Source organism: Equus przewalskii, chromosome 26 (genome assembly GCF_037783145.1).
Source record: "Equus przewalskii isolate Varuska chromosome 26, EquPr2, whole genome shotgun sequence".
Taxonomy (NCBI): Eukaryota; Metazoa; Chordata; class Mammalia; order Perissodactyla; family Equidae; genus Equus; species Equus przewalskii.
Window position 1 is genome coordinate 17395937 of NC_091856.1, and position 20902 is coordinate 17416838.

The window sequence follows — 20902 nt, forward strand, 5'->3', positions numbered from 1 at the left end:
TTCTTTCTTTATTGAACACTCATTATTCTACACGAATTCCTCTTGGGTCTTTTGGACTGTCAGCCCCTGGTGTACCAGGATGCAAACCATTCTGTCCTGTAATTCTCTACGTGTGGCTGAGCTGTTCCTATACTTTGTCAACCCTGCATCCTAATGTCCCTCTTACAAAGAGATTTGAAGCTTAAAAACCTTCCGGACTTGAGGGGGTTTCTTGGTAGCTGCTGACCTTTTGAGATGGGGGCTGTTTTGGGGCTGCCCTTACCTCCTACAAGTTTGTGAGCCCACAGCCTTACCAGGGAAAGACAAGAGCATGAGCTCTGTGGGCAGAGAAGGGGCTGTTGAGCTTTCCTGTTGATACTGACCATTGTGGCACTTTCTTGGAAAAAATCCAGTGTGGATGTTGAGAGCCAAACCACAGAATGCATCTGTGGCCTAACTTCCAGACACTTTTGTCATTGTAGTTTAATGGCTATTATTAGTTTGTTAGAAACATTTTAGATGACGGGTATTATGTTTCCACTGTTTAACTTTTTTTTTTAATGGAAAAATTCAAACATATCTAAAACTAGAGTAAAAGTATAGCAATCCCCCCCCACCCATCAGCCAGCTCCCACAGTTTGCTGGTGCACGGTCCATCTTGTTGTAGCCCTGCTCCCACCTGCTCCCAACCCCCACCCCCTGGATTATTTTAAAACTAATCTCAGGCATCATATCATTCCATACAATAATGTCTAGTACCTATCTCTAAAATACAAGCAATTCTTTTAAAAAAGAACCACATTATCATCATACCTGAAGACATTTTTTTCTTATTATCCTCAAATATCCAATTAGTGTTCAGTCTCCTCAGTTGTCTCAGACACTATTTTTATAAATAGTCTTTATTTTCTTAATCAGGATCCAAATAAAATCCATACATTGGTTAATATGTTTCTTAAGTATCTTTTAAATGCCTCACATCTATTTATTTTTCCTTGGAATTTATTTGTTATAAGAAACTGAGTCATTTTCCCTCTCTATGTTTGAAAAGAAGGGTAGTGAAGTTCCAGATTACTAGGACCATTTCAAAATTGTGATGAAATGCTCTATATTAAAAGAATACAGGGGCCAGCCCCGTGACCGAGCAGTTAAGTTCGCGTGCTCTGCTTCGGTGGCCCAGGGTTTTGCTGCTTCGGATCCTGGGCGTGGACATGGTGCCACTCAGCAGGCCATGCTGAGGCGGCATCCCGCATGCCACAACTAGAAGGACCCACAACTAAAAATATACAGCTGTGTACTGGAGTGGGGGGGGCGGGGGCGTGCGGCGGGGCTTGGGGAGAAAAAGCAGACAAAAAAAGAAAAAAGAAGATTGGCAACAATTGTTACCTCAGGTGCCAATCTTAAAAAAAAAAAAAAAAAAAGAATACAGCATTTAAGAGAAATTTATTCCGTGTCTCTAGTTAAAAATCACCTTCTCATCAAGGCCCTCCCTGGCCACCCTGTGTACAATTCCACCATCCCCCAAACCCTTGGCACCTTACATCCTCCTCTCTCGTTTTCTTTTTCTCCTCAACCCCTAACACTACCTTACATGCTCTGTATTAATATATCTTATTTGTGTATTGTCTGCCTCCCCTCTAGAATGCAAGCTCCATGAAGGCAAGGGTTTGTGTGTTTTGTTCTCTGTCTCCCCAGCACCTAGGTAGATGAATGAAGAAATGTGGAGGAATCAGGGCGGAAACAGGGCGGATGGCTCTGTGGAGGAGGGGCACTGGGACACACAGTGTAATGAGAAAATTACTCCGCGCACTGCGCCTTTTTGATTTCTGGTATCTACTGGAATCAGAAATCCCTATAAAGTTCTGTGAGAAGCTCAAATGATGAATATCTTTTGCTTGTCACTCAGTGGTGGAGGGACCACTCTGTCGAGGCTGACTCTGTCTGTTGGTCCTTTCACCCCATACAGGCTCAGGCCCGATCAACCACAGGCTGGTTTGACCAGTTTTATCGAGCCTGGGTTGTTTGTGGATGGGGGGGGGCCAGTTCTTTGGGACCATCACCGATGGGGTGCAAAAGTCCTCTCAACAAGGACAGTAGTCTTAAACAGTTTATCTTAATTCAAAACATGTTTCCCAACCCTTAGTGTGGTTGGGTGGCAGGCAGACTGGGAAACCACCGACTGTCCTGGAATGCAGCAAGAAAAGCCTGAGTCACCACTGTGCTATTAGCCAGCGATATGGCCTCAACCAGGTCCCTCCACTATACCTTAGTGTTTTTGACTATAAAATGGGGGTAGTACACTCTCAACTCTGCAGGGCTGTTGCGAGCTTTTATTGTCGTTGCAAGGTGTTTCTGCTGCCTGGTGATGCGGGGATGTTAGCACAGATCCTCCAGTCAGCCTACATGAGAAAGCAGCGTTCTGGCCACTCCAGGTGAGGTTAGAAGTTAGCAGTGACTGAGGAAACAGATCTACCTCTCCTCTGGGCCACGGAAGGCCCCAGGTAACTAGGGAGGGAGTATGGCTGAATCATGGGGTCCCCACACCTGCTTTGGGAGTAGGGAGGGGAGATACATTTCGGCTGTTTTAACTGTGTGGAGCTGACACGTCTCCTCTGACCATGCCTCCCTGCCTCCGGGCCTTGGCAAGCTTAGCAGAGAGACTTGGAGAAGAAGAGGGGCAGGCAGCCCCACACCACGCTGACTGTATTCCAAGGCATTGTTGTAAAAGCATTTCTAGCCTTGGTTATGAAGTTCTTGCCACACTGACAGCGTGTCATGCAACAGCTCACCCTCGTTCCTACAACCCCATTCCTAGTGTAGATGTGTGCTTGTCCCAATAAGAACAGGCTTGTTAAGTAAGGCGTGCTATGAAGGGAGAACACGGCAGTGATAAGGATTCCAGTCAACCCACTTCCTGCTGTCCCATTGTCCCTCCGAGAACCACATTCGCGTCTCCATGGATAGCTTCTTGTGTTTATTTCTCTTTGGTGGAGATTATGATTCTTACTACTGTTGAGACCACACCAATAGATTTAGAATATTTTCTGGGCTCTATGAAATCCAGAAAGGACCCCTGATTTTTCATTGTTTATTTTTACTTTATAGATCTGTGCTGTCCAATAAGGTAGCCATGAGCCATAGGGGGTTATTTAAGTTTAAATTAAAATTAAAAATTGAAATCCAGCTTCTCAGTCACACTAGCCATGTTTTAGGAGCTCAATCAGCACGTGGGGCTAGTGGCCATGGTATTATGGAACATAATGCACAGTGCAAAGCATGGAATGTCTCCGTCACAGCAGAAAGTTCTATTGAACAGCACTGTACACATTCCTACTCAAAGGTCGATGAGTGTGGGGAGGGAGCGTCAGAGCTCACGGGAGAAAGATGAGTGGCAAACAATGAAAAGTGAGCTATTGCAAGTTTTACCTCATGTTCTTCTCATGGTAAACACTTCTCAACGTAAATACTTACTTCCGGGGAAGACTCGAGGTTCCCTGTGTTGATGCGTTCTGTTAGAAGGTTGTCCCCAGAGTGCTCTCAATCCAGTTGTTCGTCACCTTTTAGCACATTGTCAGGGATACAAGGTGCCCACTGCTTAGCCAAGGAATGGCTCCCTCCTGCTCTGACTCCATCTCTGCTGGAAGGTCCCTATTGGAAAAGTGTGAGATTAGAAACCTTCCTAACAATTTGTGACTGCTGAGTTAGTGGGAAAGAAAATTCTTATCACACTTCGTTTGCCGTTTGTGATTCTACTAAAAGAAGAAAAAAGAAACCCTTGGATGAAACAGATGCTTTTCTAGAATGTTGACTGCAACCTTTTCTGTTCTACCTGGTGGGGTCTTAGCGGCAGAGCGAGGACTAGGTGAGGCAAGGGAGGTACCCAGGGCACGGATTTAGGGAGACACTCACGCTCAGGTGCTGACCTTGTGCTGACACAGGCCCAAGGGTAAGTGTCTCCTTAAATTTCATGTCCTGGGCGCCTGGCTTGCCTTACCCTAGTCTTGTGCAGGCTGGCTGTCTTTGAGCCCATTTGCTGCTCACTCTGGCAGCCTCGCTGCATGGCTCTAGGGATTGTGGACTTGTACGTAGCTCTTTTATCACAGGCAGCCTCGTGCTGCATCTGCACCTCTCCCCTAGCCAGAACCCCTCAGGTAGGAGCTGTATCTTTCTCTTTGTATACCTGGCCCAGAGTGGAGGACAAATAAGTGGCTAATAGATCAATGAGCAAATTGGTCCGCCAGGGATCAACTCGATAAATTAAAGTCAAGAACTCTCTTGACTTAAACTTTTCCATTAACAGTTCAGGAAATGTGCTGCATAGTCCCCTTGCCAAGCTCCACATTTCGGCATAGCTGAGTCCTCTCATCACTGTGGCTGTGGGGTGGGCACTGTTCCCCCACTTGCCCTTCTCTGGAATTCTGTCACTTTCAGCGTCAGGCTGAGCTCCTGCACTAGAAAGCTCAGTCTCTGAGGATGGTTCTCCTTCTCTCTGTCCGCCACCCCTGCTTCCTCCGGAGTCCATGTCACGTGTCACACCACAGCCAGACTGTCCTAGGAGCATGTGGCTGGGCCCGGCAGGCATGGGCCTGCCATGATGCGGAGAGGAAATAGGTAAAGAAGCAACTGCCTGGGGCTTGGAAGCCCCTGTGTGAACTCTGTGTTACATGCTTCGCCTTCTGCCTCCACAGAGCGTATTGAAGAAGAGGGACCAAGTGCAAGCAGAGTATGAAGCCAAACTGGAAGCCGTGGCTCTGAGGAAGGAAGACCGGCCCAAGGTCAGGGAGGCCACGGGGAGGGGTGGGCTGCTCTGGGCTGCAAGCTGTAATGGCCCTGCTGGTGCTAAGTGAATTCTTGTCCCCAGATACACCCGACTAAACTGGTCAGTGCCAGCCGGGCTGTGTTGATGCTGTTCTTTTCTTCTTTTTGCTCCCTTTTATGTCTTATTTCTGGGACTTCCTAATGTGCACTTGGGGTTGAGTTTTCTGCTGTTTCCTGAGATGTTTTTTTTAAAGACTCCCAGCTCTGCCATTCATGGGCAGTTCCTCTCTCCATAAAATGGGCTTGAGGAGAAAGGGGAAGAACAATCTAGATCAGTGTTCTCAAAGGTGTAGTTTGCCGTTTGTGGTTTACAGACTGGTAACTGATCCATGATGAAAAAAGTACAGAAGCTGAGAGTAAGCACTTTTATAGCAAGTTGACATTTGTCGAACACCCAAGGTGAGTGTTATCAAACTAGCGTGGAGAGTTGCGTGTGGAGTGAGCTGCATACTAGTTATGCATAGTAGGACTACAGTGTGGTTCTATTGGGGGAAAAGCCAACAAAAAGTAGTCCTTTACCACGAAGTTTGAGAAGCCCTGATCTAGCTTGTTTCTGACTCCTTCTAGCTCCGGTGCTCTGGGTCTCGATGGACGACCACAGTTGTAAAAACGCACCTGTTGTAATGGTCTCTCCCATTTGTTGCCTTTCTCTTCTTTGCATTTGTTGCAGCCAGGATTAAAAACAAGAGTAATGATAGCCAACAGGCAAATGCTTACAATGTGCTAAGCAATTTATATTATCTCATTTATTCCATACAACAATCATGTGGTTTAGGTACCATTATTATTGCCATTTGAGAGATGAGCAAACCGAGGCCCAAGATCACTCAGCTAGCAAGTGGTACAGCCAGGATCACATCCTACAGGCTGACCTGAGAACCTTACCAGTTACCATTATGTTACTCTGCTCCTTTTGGTTTGTAATTGGAAAGTGTATTTTTTTCTGAAAGCAGGGTAGGGTAAGGAATGATATTAAAAAGATAAATAGCAGGGGCCCACATTTCAGAGAAATAGTTTGACATCAGAACTGTCTGTTTCTTTGTCTTCCTCTGTCTTAGTTCTCAGTGGTGCTGCTGGGCCAAGATACACCTGGAAAGGAGCCAGCTTTGGGAATTTGAAACTTGAATCTTGGAAATGACACACCTTGACCCCATATAGTATTTTTTTATATTAATTGCTTCACATGATCGCCACAGGAATCATCTGAGGCCCAGAGGGAAGGCATTGTTCTTTTCCAGTTCATGGGTGAGGAAAAACGAGGGGCACAGAGCAGCTCAGTAAATTGGCCAGCTTTGTCGAAGCCAAAGGTCTTTCTCCCACATGCTGGCCACAGCGGGCAGATAGCGCATGCTTGTTGCATTGCTCCGTGTGTCATTCATAGTGATCTACACCAGCGAGGGAAGGCTGCATACATCTTATGGAAAATCAGATGATAAGGATTGGGACTGTTGTCATTGGCCCAGTGTATGCAGCTGGGACTTGGCCCGAGAGCCAGGCACCCTCCCTTTTGTTCCTCTTGCCACAGGCTGTTGGCCTTCTATCCCATGTCACAAGGGAGATCATGGTGGAAATGCAGCTGTGTGCACAGCTGCCCTCTATCTTCCAGCTGCCTGTCCTGTTGTCTAGTTCTTAGCTGTCCCTGTGATATTCTGGAACGTCGTGCCATCTTCTGTGCCCATGTCTCAGTCTCATCAAAGGAATGACATGGAATACTGTGTTTAGATATTTAAAAATTTCATTCTAACAATTCAGCTCCCCGATATAAATAGAGAAGTCACTTTTCCCAGCTAGAGAGGGGAGGCGAGGGCAAGTTCTGCCACTGGCCTAGTTGGGAAGCTGAGGATCCTGTATTTAAACGATGTGTCCTAAATAGTTCTGTCAGCATTTATACCTGCTCAGCACTGAATACAAGCTTTTTCAGAGGCTGGTTTTGTCATTTAATATATGTTCAGCCCTATATGGGGTAGTTCCTTTCCAAAGACAGGAACTGGAGGTTATGAATAATAGACTGAAGAAAAGCTGGCTGCCCTCTGGTTTGCTGGCTGCCTGAAGGTCACACCTGCCTTAGAGCAGATGGAGCAGACAGGACAGCTGTTTCTGGCTCCCACATTCTACTGGCTGGCTGTGGGGGCTCCCGCCTCATGCTCTGCCCTTTTTGCTGACCTGGGTGAATTCTCTTCTCCAAGTGGGTGTTCTTCCTGCTCTTGCTGCTCTCACCTCCCTGGAGCATCACTGAGCCATACGACTCATTCTCTAGGCCACAGGAGTTCTTACAAGAGGGGGACGGGTTTCTTTCCAGCCAGTGAGACTAACTCGTAGGTTCCAAACACACCTGCATTCTCTTAGCACACCACAAGTAGGTAGTCTTCGTCTTCTCTCTTTCTGGTGGGATGCTGAGCCATGCCAAAGTTCATTTTATTGCTTATTTAGCAATTGTGATATTTAACAACAAAACGGGGCGTCATGATGGTGCTGTACCAGTGAGTGTGATCTAACAGTGGGGGCAGCAAAAATTGTGCCGCCAGTTTGGGATCTGGGGCAGCAGCTACTTGGATGGGCAGAGGATGTCTCTGTTGGTGGCCTGTCCAAGTCGACCATGGTTTGGTAGAAAGAGTGCAGGATTTAGAATCAGATGGTCCTGGGTTCAAATCCCAGCTCTGCCCCCAGCTTGGACCGATTTGCTCATTAGCCTTTGTGGGCTTCGTCCATGTGACTTGTGAAGATGTAGGGGTGGTAACAGATGCTCCGCTGGTGGACCCCCTGTTTCCCATACCGGCTCCAATTGTCTCGAGTAGGAATGCTGAATGAGAACTTATTTTCTGGGTTTATTGCCACTTATGTTTTTTCTTTTTTAATTAAAATTTTTTTCTGACCGCACTGTTTTGGGAATTGCTTCTTGTATCCTAAAGCTTCCCCTGCCTGCCCACTCCTTCCGAATGCCTATCCTCCCTGACCACCCAACAGCAGGTAGAGAGACATCTAGGAAATGAGTAGCTTAAGGTTTAGCTGTACTTTGTTTCATGTGGTTTTGAGCCTGCTTTCCAGAGCTCCTGTCGGTGAGATAAAAGCCAGGGTATCAGGAAGTCGGGCAGGGCTCATTCCACCCAAGGACTCAACGAGTTGCATTGTTAGTAACTGCCGTGGGAGCAAGCTGTTCACAGGTCCATGCGAGGGAAGGGGAGATTCTTGCCAAAAGATGGGCAGTTTTCACAGAGGAGGGCCCCAGGTCTGGGCATGTTAACAGAAGATCCAGGGGCTTACCTTGTTTTGAGGTGAAATCTTGAAAAGTTGCTCTGAAGAGTGAGGGAAAGTTGATTTTTGTGAAGCCATGGAGGGTATCAAAATCTGATCGCTTCTCTGTAGCCCAGAAGAAGAAAGTAGCCCCGCGGGTCTCTGTGACTCTCACTGCAAGTTTCACACTGGAGTGGACGTCTCAGGCTGAAGGAGTGAGCCCTGTGGCTCCAGCTGCTGGACTGGGAGCCCTTTGGCTGTGGCTCCTCCGTGTGTATGGAGGGCACACGGGGATGAGGCCTCCAGAGCTGAGGGAAAGTGTTAGTCTCATAGAATTTGAAGTTTTGCTTTGTTTTTAGGTTGAGGAAACTCAGCAGACCCTGAGGTGGTTCATTCTCAGGGAGATGGAGCTTTGTTGTGTCGACTTGGCTTTCCTCATTTTAATTTTGAGGTTAGAGAAATTACAGGCACTTGGTAGGGGGCTGGCTCCCTCCTGCATCTGTCAGGACCACAGACTTGTAGAAATCTGAGAATCTGACCCTCCTTAGAAGCTAGGGAGGCCTTCAGAGCTAATACTCGAAGCAAAGAGGCGCCGAGGAATTGCACGTAAACTGGACGGGAAGCATACATACCCTAATGTGCACGTGAGGGTAAACTGAGGGCGGGGGGATGTGCATGTTTTGCACTATTCTGCATTTGACTCTTTTCAATGCTAATATATTCATGAGCCCTTAGTTCAAAAAAGAACAAAGAAGGGAAGCCAAGAGAGAATGCAAAAGGTAAAAAAAAAAAAAAAAAAAAAAGGAGGGGGAGAGTGCTATCTTAGGCCCTGACCCACAGCTGGCCTACTAGTGGGTACAGTGCCAGGTGAAGAGGCTGTTGGAAATGGGTAGTGTTATTGTGGAGGTGAGAAGGTGTGTGATGTGGAGGTGGGGGAGCAGAAAACAAGACGTACTGAGCAGTCACTTCTCAGGTGGAGCCCAAGTAGGGAGGGGAAGTAGAACGTGGGATCACCTGGACAAACCTCTTGAAGGCTTTGGATCTTTAAAAGTTCTTAGAACCACCGAAATGGTTAACACTCTGGAATTGGGAAGGTGTGGCAGACAGCAGGAACTCTATTCCAAAGTGACAGATGGGAGCAGGGAGACTTCTTAATATGGAGCTTCTACAGACCTGCGAGTTAAGCAAGGCTACGTGTTGTTTCCAGACACTTTTGACAAGTGAGGAGAGACACGCCTGATGTTTCCCAGTTCTCTCCACAGCAGCTGTGATCTCAACCTGGGTTAGAAAACCAGACCAATGAGGCAGAGGTCACATCAGCCAGAGAAGGCCAGAACTCTGTCACGTCCTTTATCTGTTTAATTCCTACAAAAGCCTCTATCAGTGTGGTTGTCCCCATCTTACAGATGTAGAACCAGGGCTCAGGGGATTTATATAATTTACATGCCTGAGTTAACCAATGGTGGAGCTGGGATTGGCCCCCAGATGTGTCTGGCTCCAAAGTTGTAGCCCTTTATCCCCACTACATGGGCTCCCGTTATCTTTGCTTCATTGAGTGTGGGTTCTGGCTTTTGTAAGCGTTTACGGATGAATGGTAGAGGGGCTAGGGGAGACAATATGGATCTCCTCTTAGGTCTTCAGTCTTTGTGTCCACTAGCTCCTTTCATCCATCATGCAGGTAAGCTCTTGGCTCCTTTGTTCTCAAGGTACCTGCTCTAGACTCTTCTTATGCCCTTGCTTCTCCCTCCCTCCATCACACACCTTTTCACCTGTCATTCTCTGAAGTTTGTTTCTTTTTATCTCTTAAAAAAAATTTCTTTCAGGGCACTAGTGACTTCCTATTTACCAAATTCAGTAGCCTCTTTTTAACCTTGACCCGTCTCAGCGTTTTCTCAACTTTTTTTCATCTCACAGCTCACATAGAAAATGGAAATATTTGTCTGGCACAGTGGGATAAACAGATCAGGTTGCTTGAAGCTGGAGGTGGCCAGCCTGGAACTCTGGGTTCCCAGAGGGCTAGGGATCAATATTGCTGTCATTCCCACAGCACCAGTTAGGAAGCCCTGCCCCACCTTTTCACTCAGCAGCATATGGACGAGAAGACTATCATCTTGAATTGGTTCTGTCATGGGTCCTAGCACCTGTCTCATGGCAGCCATGAATCCCCTCTCCCCCAAGTCTTGGGATCATGGCTGCTTTATATCATCTTTGGGGACTTTATTACCCTACTGTCATCATGAGAGCAGATAATGTGACATCTCCAGCCTAGCTCCAAGAAGGAAACTTAAGTAGAGGTTTATATTATAGGGCCTAGAAATGCTTGGTCCCTGGAAAGAACTCAATAACACATTTTTAAATGAATGTTGAATGAATTTATATTACCACCCTGCTCCCCAACACACAAAAAAAGCTTAATCTCATCTCACTTTATCCTTCTCCCGTCGCTCCAACAACCCATATTGTATAATGGAAATTCTCATGAGAGATAGGGGAACCAATGGGAAAAATGCAGTCTTGTGTTCTATTTAGGAGTTTTTGTTTTTTTGAGGTCTTATCTGGTGATTTTTTTCTTAATGGTGTCTTGTGATAAGCAACCCCCAACCATTATTAGCTTTGGATATCGCCATCTCAACATTCTTCAGACACAAGATAGCGTACCTCTAATAAAACCTCAGTCAAAAAATTAAAACACTGAGATAAATAGGAATGCTGGATGTTACTGGTCAGTGAGTTGATTGTCACAAAGACACCATCCAAAGAGAAAGAAAAGCGAGAAGAAGGTGAGCCTGAGCGTCTGGTGCCATCAGCCTTCCTCTTCATAAAGTTGGGCAAATTCAGGAGCCAGTCCCTTGAGACAGCTCACCTCAATTCCTCTTCTTTTTGAGCCCCTCCACCCCCACCGCTTTCCAACCGCCTCCCTGCTCCATCCCTGGGCTTCTATGACTTTTCTGACTCACTTCCTGCTTCCGTGCCCATCTTTCTTAGTGACCTTTGCCGATTCCTTTATTAACTCTATAAATGTAGGCTTCTCCATGAGTTCTACTCTTTGACCCTCCCCTTCTCAGCCCCCTCTTTTATTACTCTGTCTATTAAAAAAAATTTTAATCGTGGCAAAATACACATAACATAAAATTTACCATCTTAACCATTTTTTTCAAGTTTTTTTTTTTTTTTGAGGAATATTAGTCTTGAGCTAACATCTGCCAATCTTCCTCTCTTTGCTGAGGAAGACTGGCCCTGAGCTAACATCTGTGCCTATCTTCCTCTACTTTATATGTAGAATGCCTGCTACAGCATGGCTTGATCGGATCCACACCTGGGATCCGAACCAGCGAACCCTGGGCCACCAAAGTGGTCCATGCAAACTTAACCACTGCGCACCGGGCTGGCCCCCCATCTTGACCATTTTTAAGCGTACAGTTCAGTAGTGTTAGGTAAATTCACATTGTCGTGCAACTAATCTTTAGCAGTCTTTTCATCTTGCAGAACTGAAACTCTGTACCTATTAAACAACTCCACGTTCTCCCCTCCCTCTGGCCCGTGGCAACCTCCATTCTACTTTCTGTCCCTATGATTTTGATTACCTAGATACCTTATATAAGTATATAAGTGGACTGATACAGGATTTGTCTTTTTGTGACTGACTTATTTCACTTAGTGTAATATCCTCGAGATTCATCCACGTTGTAGCATGTGTCAGAATTGCCTTCCTTTCTAAGGCTGACTGATATTCCACTGTATGTGTATATTATATTTTGTTTGTCCATTCATCTGTGAACAGACACGAGTTGTTTCCACCTTTTGGCTATCGTGAATAATGCTGTTATGAACATGGCTGTACAAATATATCAGTTTGTATGTCATACTGTTTTCCACAGTGACTGTACCAGTTTACATACCCATCAACAGTGTACAAAGGTTCCAGTTTTTCCACATCCTCACCAACACTTGTTATTTTCTGGGTTTTTTGATAATAGTCATCCTAATGGGTGTGAAGCAGTATCTCATTGTGGTTTGGATTTGCATTTCCCTAATGATTAGTGATGTCCAGCATCTTTTCATTCACTCGTTAGCCATTTGTATATCTTCTTTGGAGAAATGTCTGTTCAAGTCCTCTGCTCATTTAAAGATAGGGTTGTTTTCTTGTTGCTAAAGTGTTTAGCCCCCTTTTGTGGAGGGGAGGTCTTACCTTTCCCATGGCAGCAGCTACCTGCTTTATCTGGTCTGTGGACCTGTCCTTTATCCTGAGCCCTGCAGTGGACTATTGCCACTCTGGTCACCCAGACTGGAAACTTCAGGCTCGTCTCTGACTTTCTTTATCTTTTTTCTCACGTGCAGTTGGTTGCCAAATCTGTCAGTTCCATTTCCACCAGGTTGGTGTAATCTGTCTACTCTCTTCTGGTGTTACAGCCACTGCTTTGGTTCCAGGGAGCCAAGGGTTGTCTTGTGATCTCAAGGGCAATTTGGTGTTGACTCATGTCTGGTCTCTGGTGAAATCTCAGGGTGGGGTAGCATGGGTGAAGGGTAGGAAGAACCCATTATCCAGAAAAAGAATGACGTTTGAAAGAACATATTTTATATTTGGAAAACAAGGCATTTTTAAGACATAGAATAAAGCTCGCTAAAATATTCTTAACTTGACGCACTATGCAAATGATATCTTTTGTGAACAGTGATTTACAATGTTGATACTGATCAGAACTAACAAATATTTGTTGAGTGCTTAATATATGCCAGGTGCAAGTGTTTTCTGCATATTATCTCATTTAGTATCAAAACAACCATATCCAGAAAAAGAAGCTGAGGCATAGAGAGGCCCAAAGTCACCCAACTAGTAAGTGGTAGATGAAATATTCAAACTCTGGAAGTCTGGCTCTAGAACTTTCTGTATAGTTAGAGGAAGCATGAAGCTTTTCTGTTTTCGAAAATGGGGCATGAGTTAAATGGACCTCAGAAAACCTGGCCTTCAGGAAGAGTCCCAGGCTTCTCATCTTCTACCCTCCCCCTCTACACCCCCCAACCCGCCATCTTGCCAGCTGGTGATTGAGTTCTCTCTCTATGCCTTCGTGGGCACCGTGGCCTGTGAGCTCTTCCTGGGTGGGTCTAGAAGTTGTCTCATCTCTGTCACTTGCACGTACTGTCACTCTAGAGTGCCCTCCAGCCCCATCATCATGTGTCCCACTTCTGTCATCTTTGAAGAATTGCCTCAGTGGTTAAGTTAAGCCTCAGTTAAGCCTGACCCCTCATCCAAGTTGGTCTCACTCTCCAGCTCCTCCTCCTAGTGTGCTTATCTCAGGGCTCAGAGTGAAGTGAAAGCACTCACAACATCTCACCTTACTATCCAGACATGTTCGTTTTCTCCCCAACGAGACTGTAGGTGACTTGTGATAAGTTTTGCCTACTGAGACCTAAGCACGTTCGTATTCTTCAGTGTCCAGCATGGAATGTGTTGTGAAAATGGTAAGCTAAAAATATTCCCAAAGTGAGGGTCAGGCAATCATGAAATCTAGAGATATAGTTTTGACTTAATATCTGTGATCCAGCCAGAGTTCCCATCGCCTGAACAGACCCAAGAATCTTTCCTTTGAGTCAGAGAGCCCAGCCTCCCTCTTCTCACGGTACCCTGATGGGAGTCTTTTCTGAGAGCTTTCTGTGTCCTCCTTGTGGCAGTAGTTATGTTAAGCAAACAGGAAGTTGCTCCTAGGCACTTTCACCCAGATACTAAAATGAGCAGTGTCTGGGAGAGGCATAAGGGAACTGGACTATGCCTTCAGATGAGGCTGGCCTGGAGACACTGGCTTGCTGGGTGCCTGTTGAGGCTGGTTCACTGGGTGTTTGTGGGGGTAAATGGCTCAGGGGAAGCTGAGTCAGGGCATTCTTGTTTTATTTCACTTCCCCCCAGGGTGGCCAACAATAATGGGTGAACCAGCAGGGAAAGACAAGAGTGACCTCCGTCATGGCACCCAAAGAAAGAGTCAAGTCTTTTTTTTTTCCTTCCAGAAGCTTAAGTGCTTTGAAGAAGCCTTCTTTTCCCCTCTTAAAAGAAAAGTTGCTTTACTTTAAGTTGCCCAGCATGCCTCGCTATATTCTCTCCGATTCATCCTTTTCTTACCCAAGCTTGGTTCCCGTGCCAGGCACATTTGAATCCCCTCACCTAGGCTGCTTCCCTTTCCTTGCTCCTGTGTACTGCAGCCATCTCCAAATGGTCTGGGTGACAGATGGCCAAGTGTTCTTGGCACTTTTGGAAGCCCTGAAGGCGTCCAGCTCCCTCAGGCTTGGCCTCACCATTATTGGTGTTTCTGGGTTGACTCCTTGCCCACAAGACCTTGGTTTAAACTTCCTTGGTTGGTAGAGATTGACCTTGATGGTGACCCACAGCTTGGAAACATTTGGGATCACACAAAATTACAAGGCTTCATTCATCGTTCCGAAGCATTTGGCAGGTGAATGACCCGGCTTTGGGCATGTTGATGCCCTGGCCACCATTAGGGCCCACTGGAGCTCTTAAGTTAGGAGAGAAGCTAGCTTTGTTCTTTGGGAACCAGGGTAATCATGTCCCATTACCTTCTCATATTATTGGACGTTCTCTCTCTAGCTGTATAGGGTGGATGAAACTCACCAAAGCAAAGTGAAAGTTGTGAAATTCAGGTGACATAGTTCCATTTTGAGAAAGTCTTCTAAACTTCTTCAAGAAAAACTTGAAATAGCCTGCTATATTTTTCTTCTTTGTATTTCAGATTCTTTTGACACGCATAAATAATTTTCCTCCCATTTGCCCAGAATTACCTAACTTTAACCCTTCGTTTTTGATTATCTGCTATCTGGGGGTACATGGACAAGTCTCCAGCTTAATGGTGTCGTGGGGTTTAGAGGAGGAAGCTGGTCAATAGTCTTATTGTTGCAATTAATTCTCTCACTAATGAGGGTAGGCATTATCAAACATCACAAGTAATGGAATAGTTCACATGATTTGGGAAAACCGTCTTTTCTAGTTTCATTATGAGACACAAGAGACAGGGCAGGGCAATACCAAATAATGCTGTACGTTCCCATCTGCATACATTTTTATGTATGGATGGGTAAAAGAAAGGAACTAAAGACAGATGACTCTGAATTGCAACGTTTCTTCTTCCTGTTTATCAACAAGGGGCTGTTTACCCCATGATTCCCTGTTGTGCTTGGATGAATTTGAAGATTTGGGGCAGCTTAGCCTTGTTCAGAATTCCTTCTTAGACCTGAAAACCCAAGCCGCTACCTTCAAACAAATGCTTCCAGACGAGGGAGTGTGTTTATGGCATTTTAATGTATAATTTGTTCTTGCACAAACGTGTCAACAGAGAAGATCGAGGCGTGAGATACCGTTTATGTGTCTGCCTTCCAGGTGCCAGCAGACGTTGAGAAATGTCAGGATCGGATGGAATGTTTCAATGCTGATCTGAAAGCTGACATGGAGAGGTGGCAGAACAACAAGAGGCAGGACTTCCGGCAGCTGCTCATGGGAATGGCTGACAAGAACATCCAGTATTATGAGAAGGTAATGAGTGTGTCGACAAGACTACAGCCCTCTTTTTTTAAAAAAAATGTTTAAATTTATTTTTATCTTTTCAATTGCAGTAACACTGTTTATAACATTATATAAATTTTAGGTGTACATCATTATATTTCGATTTGTGCATAGATTGCATCATGTCCATCACCCAAAGACTAGTTACAGTCCATCACCACACACATGTACCTAATCACTCCTTTTCCCCTCCTCTCTCCCCCCTTCCCCTCTGGTAACCACCACTCCAATCTCTGTCTCTATGTGTTTGTTTGTTGTTGTTTTAATCTTCCATTTAAGAGTGAGATCATATGGTATTTGACTTTATCCCTCTGACTTATTTTGCTTAGCATAATATCCTCAAGCTCCCTCCAGGTTGTCACAAATGGCCAGATTTCATCATTTTTTTTATGGCTGAGTAGTATTCCATTGTGTATATATACCACATCTTCTTTATCCATTTGTCCCTTGATGGGGGTCCTAGATTGCTTCCGGGTCTTGGCTATTGTGAATAATGCTGCAGTGAACATAGAGGTGCACGTATCTTTACACATTTGTGTTTTCATTTTCTTTGGATAAATACCCAGTGGTGGACTAGCTGGATCCTATGGTAGTTCTATTCTTAATTTTTTGAGAAATCTCCATACTGTTTTCCACAGTGGCTACACCAGTTGGCACTCCCACCAGCCGTGTAGGAGGGTTCCCTTCTCTCCACATCCTCTCCAACACTTGTTGTTTCCTGTCTTGTTAATTATAGCCATTCTGATGGGAGTGAGGTGATATCTCATTGTAGTTTTGATTTACATTTCCCTGATAATTAGTGATGTTGAACATCTTTTCATGTGCCTCCTGGCCATCTGCATATCTTCTTTGGAGAAATGTCTGTTCAGATCTTTTGCCCATCTTTTAATTGGGTGGTTAGTTTTTTTGTTGTTGAGACGTATGAGTTCTTTATATATTTTGGATATTAACCCCTTATCAAATATCAGATAAATATCTTTTCCCAGTTGTTAGGTTGTCTTTTCATTTTGTTGATGGTTTCCTTTGTTGTGCAGAAGCTTTTTAGTTTGATGTAGTCCCATTTGTTTATTTTTTTCTATTGTTTTCCTTGCCCAGTCAGATGGTACTTGAAAATATGCTGCTAAGACCGATGTTGAACAGTGTACTGCCTATGTTTTCTTCTAGAAGTTTCATGGTTGCAGGTCTTATATTCAAGTCTCTAATCTATTTTGAGTTAATTTTTGTGTATGGTGTAAGATAATGGTCTACTTTCATTCTTTTACATGTGGCTGTCCAGTTTTCCCAACACCATTTATTAAAGAGACTTTCCTTTCTCCATTGTATGTTCTTGGCTCTATTGTTGAAAATTAGCTGTCCATAGATGTGTGGGTTTATTTCTGGGCTCTCAATTCTGTACCATTGATCTGTGTATGGGTTTTTTGTGCCAGTACCATGCTGTCTTTTTTGTTTTTTGTTTTAGGAAGATTAGCCCTGAGCTAACACCTGCTGCCAATCCTCCTCTTTTTGATGAGGAAGACTAGCCCTGAGCTAACATCCATGCCCATCTTCCTCTACTTTATATGTGGGGCGCCTGCCACAGCATAGCTTGACAAGTGATGCGTAGGTCCATACCTGGGATCCAAACCAGTGAATCCTGGGTCGCTGAAGTGGAGCATGTGAACTTAACTGCTGCACCACTGGGCTGGCCCCAGTACCACGCTGTTTTGATTACTGTAGGTTTGTAGTATATTTTGGAATCAGGGAGTGTGATACCTCCAGATTGGTGTTTTTTTCTCAGAATTCCTTTAGCTATTTGGGGTCTTTTGTTGTTCCATATAAATTTTAGGGTTCTTTGTTCTATTTCTGTGAAAAATGTCATTGGAACTTTGATAGGGATTGCATTGAATCTGCAGCTTGCTTTAGAAAATATGGACATTTTAACTATGTTAATTCTTCCAATCCAAGAGCATGGAATATCTTTCCATTTCTTTGTGTCATCTTCACTTTCTTTCAACAATGTTTTATAATTTTCAGTGTAGAGATCTTTCACCTCTTTGGTTAAATTTATTCCTAGGTATTTTATTCTTTTTGTTGCAATTGTAACTGGGATTGTATTCTTAATTTCTCTTTCTGCTGTTTTGTTGTTAGTGTATAGAAATGCAACTGATTTTTGTATGTTGATTTTGTATTCTGAAACTTTACTATATTCACTTATTATTTCTAGAAGTTTTTTGGTGGATTCTTTAGGGTTTTCTATATATAAAATCATGTCATCTGCAGATAGTGACAATTTCACTTCTTCCTTTCCAATTTGGATTCCTTTTATTTCTTTTTCTTGCCTGATTGCTCTGGCTAGGACTTCCAATACTATGTTAAATAAGAGTGGTGAAAGTGGGTATCCTTGTTTGGTTCCTGTTCTTACGGGGATAGCTTTCAGTTTTTCTCCATTGAGAATGATATTAGCTGTGGATTTGTCATATCTTCTATACCCATTTTATTCAGAGTTTTTATCATAATTGGATGCTGTATCTTGTTAAATGCTTTCTCTGCATCTATTGAGATGATCATATGATTTTTATTCTCCATTTTGTTAATGTGGTGTATCATGTTGATTGATTTGCAGATGTTGAACCATCCCTGCATCCTTGGAGTAAATCCCCCTTATCATGGTGTATGATCTTTTTAATGTATTCAAGTTGCTAGTATTTTGTTGAGGATTTTTGCATCATGTTCATCAGTGATATTGGCTTGTAATTTTCTTTCTTTGTGTTGTCCTTGTCTGGTTTTGGTATCAGGGTAGTGTTGGCTTCATAGAATGAGTTAGGAAACTTACCCTCACCTTCAATTTTTTGGAGGAATTTGAGATGGATAGGTATTAAGTCTTCTTTGAATGTTTGGTAGAATTCACCATGGAAGCCTTCTGGTCGTGGACTGTTTTTTTCAGGGGAGGTTTTTGATTACTGTTTCTATCTCCTTACTGGTGATTGGTATATTCAAATTCTCTATTTTTTCTTGATTCTGTTTTGGAAAGTTGTATGATTCTAAGAATTTATCCATTTCTTCTAGATTATCCAATTTGTTGGTGTATAGCTTTTCATAGTATTCTCTTATAATCTTTTGTATTTATGTGGCGTTGGTTGTAATTTCTTCTCTTTCATTTCTGATATTATTCATTTGAGCCTTCTCTCTTTTTTTCATGGTGAAGCTCGCTAAAGGTTTGTCAATTTTATTTATCTTTTCAAAAAACCAGCTCTTAATTTCATCGATTTTTTTCCTATTTTCTTTTTTAGCTTCTGTTTCATGTATTTCTGCTCTGATTTTTATTATTTCCCTCCTTCTACTGATTTAGGGCTTTCTTTGTTGTTCTTTTTCAAGTTCTCTTGGGGGCACTGTTAGATCATTTGAGATTTTTCTTGTTTGTTGAGGTAGACCTGTATTGCTATAAACTTCCCTCTTAGAACCTCTTTTGCTCTATCCCATAAATTTTGGCATGTTGTATTTTCATTTTCATTTGTCTCCAGGTATTTTTTGATTTCTCCTTTGATTTCTTCATTGACCCAATTGTGGTTCAGTAGCATTTTGTTTAATCTCCACATATTTGTGGCTTTTCTGATTTTCTTCCTGTAGTTGACTTCTAGTTTCCTACTGTTGTGGTAAGAAAACATGGTTGGTATTATTTCAGTCTTCTTAAATTTATTTAGACTTGTTTTGTGGCTTAATATGTGATCTGTCCTGGAGAATGTTCCATGTGCATTTGAAAAGAATGTGTATTCTGCAGTTTTTGGATGGAATGTTCTGTATATATCTACTAAGTCCATCTGGTCTAATGTGTCATTTAAGGCCAGTGTTTCCTTATTGATCTTCTGTTTGGATGATCTATCCATTGGTGCAAGTGGAGTGTTAAAGTCCCCTACTATTATTGTGTTACTGTCTATTTCTCCTTTTATGTCTGTTAATAATTGCTTTATATGTTTAGGTGCTCCTATGTTGGGTGGATAGATATTTACAAGTGTTATATCTCCTTGTTGGATTGTTCCCTTTATCATTAGGAGGTGCCCTTCTTGTTACAGTTTTTGTTTTAAAGTCTATTTTGTCTGATATGAATATTGCTACCCCAGCTTTCTTTTCTTTGCCATTTGCATGAAATGTCTTTTTCCATCCCTTCACTTTCAATTTGTGAGTGTCTTTAGGTCTGAAGGGTGTCTCTTGTATGCAGCATATATATGGGTCTTGTTTGTTTATCCAATCAGCCACCCTATGCCTTTTGATTGGAGTATTTAGTCCATTGAAATTTAAAGTATATATTGATAAGTATATACTTTTTAACATTTTGTTACTTTTTTTTTCTGTGTTTTAGTAGTTCTTCTCTATTCCTTTCTTCTTCTCTTGCTCTCTTCCCTTGTGCTTTGATGGCTCTCTTTAGTGTTATGTTTGGGTTCCCTTCTCTTAATTATTTGTGTATTTATTATAGGTTTCTGGTTTGTGGTTACTGTGAGGTTCATATATCATAACCTATGTATATAGCAATCTATATTAAGCTGATGGTCTCTTTAGTTTGGCCTCTTGCTAAAAAAACTCTACTCTTTTATTCTCCTCCTCCCACATTTTATGTTTTTGATATCATATCTAACCTCCTTTTTTTGTGCATGTGTATCCGTTACCCCCTTATCATGGAAATTGTCTTTTCATCTTCATATTGTCTTCATAGGTGGTTGATCTGCTACCTTTACTGTATATTTGCTTTTACCGGTGATTTTATTGCCTTTAAAAAAATAATTTTCTTATTCCTATATGTGGTCTTCTCTTTCCCACTTAATTAAGCCCCTTTAACATTTCTTATAAGGCTGGTTTCTTGGTGATAAATTCCTTTAGTTTTCGCTTGTCTGAGAAACTCTTTATCTCTCCTTCCATTCTGACGGATAACTTTGCCAGAGAGAGTATTCTTGACTGTAGGCTTTTTCCTCTCAGCACTTTAAATATGTTGTGCCACTCCCTTCTAGCCTGTAAGGTTTCTGCTGAGGAGTCAGCTGATAGCCTTATGAAGTTTCCTTTGTTTGTCACTTGTTGCCTTTCTCTTGCAGCTTTTAGGATTCTCTATCTTTAATTCTTGACATTTTAATTATAATGTATCTTGTTGTGGGCCTCTTTGGGTTTGTCTTATTTGGTGCTCTCTGTGATTCCTGTACCTGGATGTCTTTTTCCTTCCTTAGGTTAGGAAAGTTTTCGGCTATTATTTCTTCAAATGGATTCTCTGCCCCTTTGTGTCTCGCTTCTCCTTCTGGGACACCTATAACATGGATGTTAGTGTGCTTGATGCTGTCCCAGAGGTCC

At 43.2% G+C, this 20902-nt stretch overlaps 1 protein-coding gene across 1 annotated transcript in view; it reads left to right on the top strand.

Annotated features, from left to right (window-relative positions):
- The window catches only part of SNX30 (sorting nexin family member 30), a 117387-nt gene that overhangs the window by 85078 nt on the left and 11407 nt on the right, over nucleotides 1–20902 (top strand). Inside the window, exons 7-8 of the mRNA XM_008513171.2 lie at nucleotides 4668–4754; nucleotides 15410–15562. Of these exons, the coding sequence (XP_008511393.2) occupies nucleotides 4668–4754; nucleotides 15410–15562 (240 nt within the window). The remainder of the gene's footprint in view (nucleotides 1–4667; nucleotides 4755–15409; nucleotides 15563–20902) is intronic.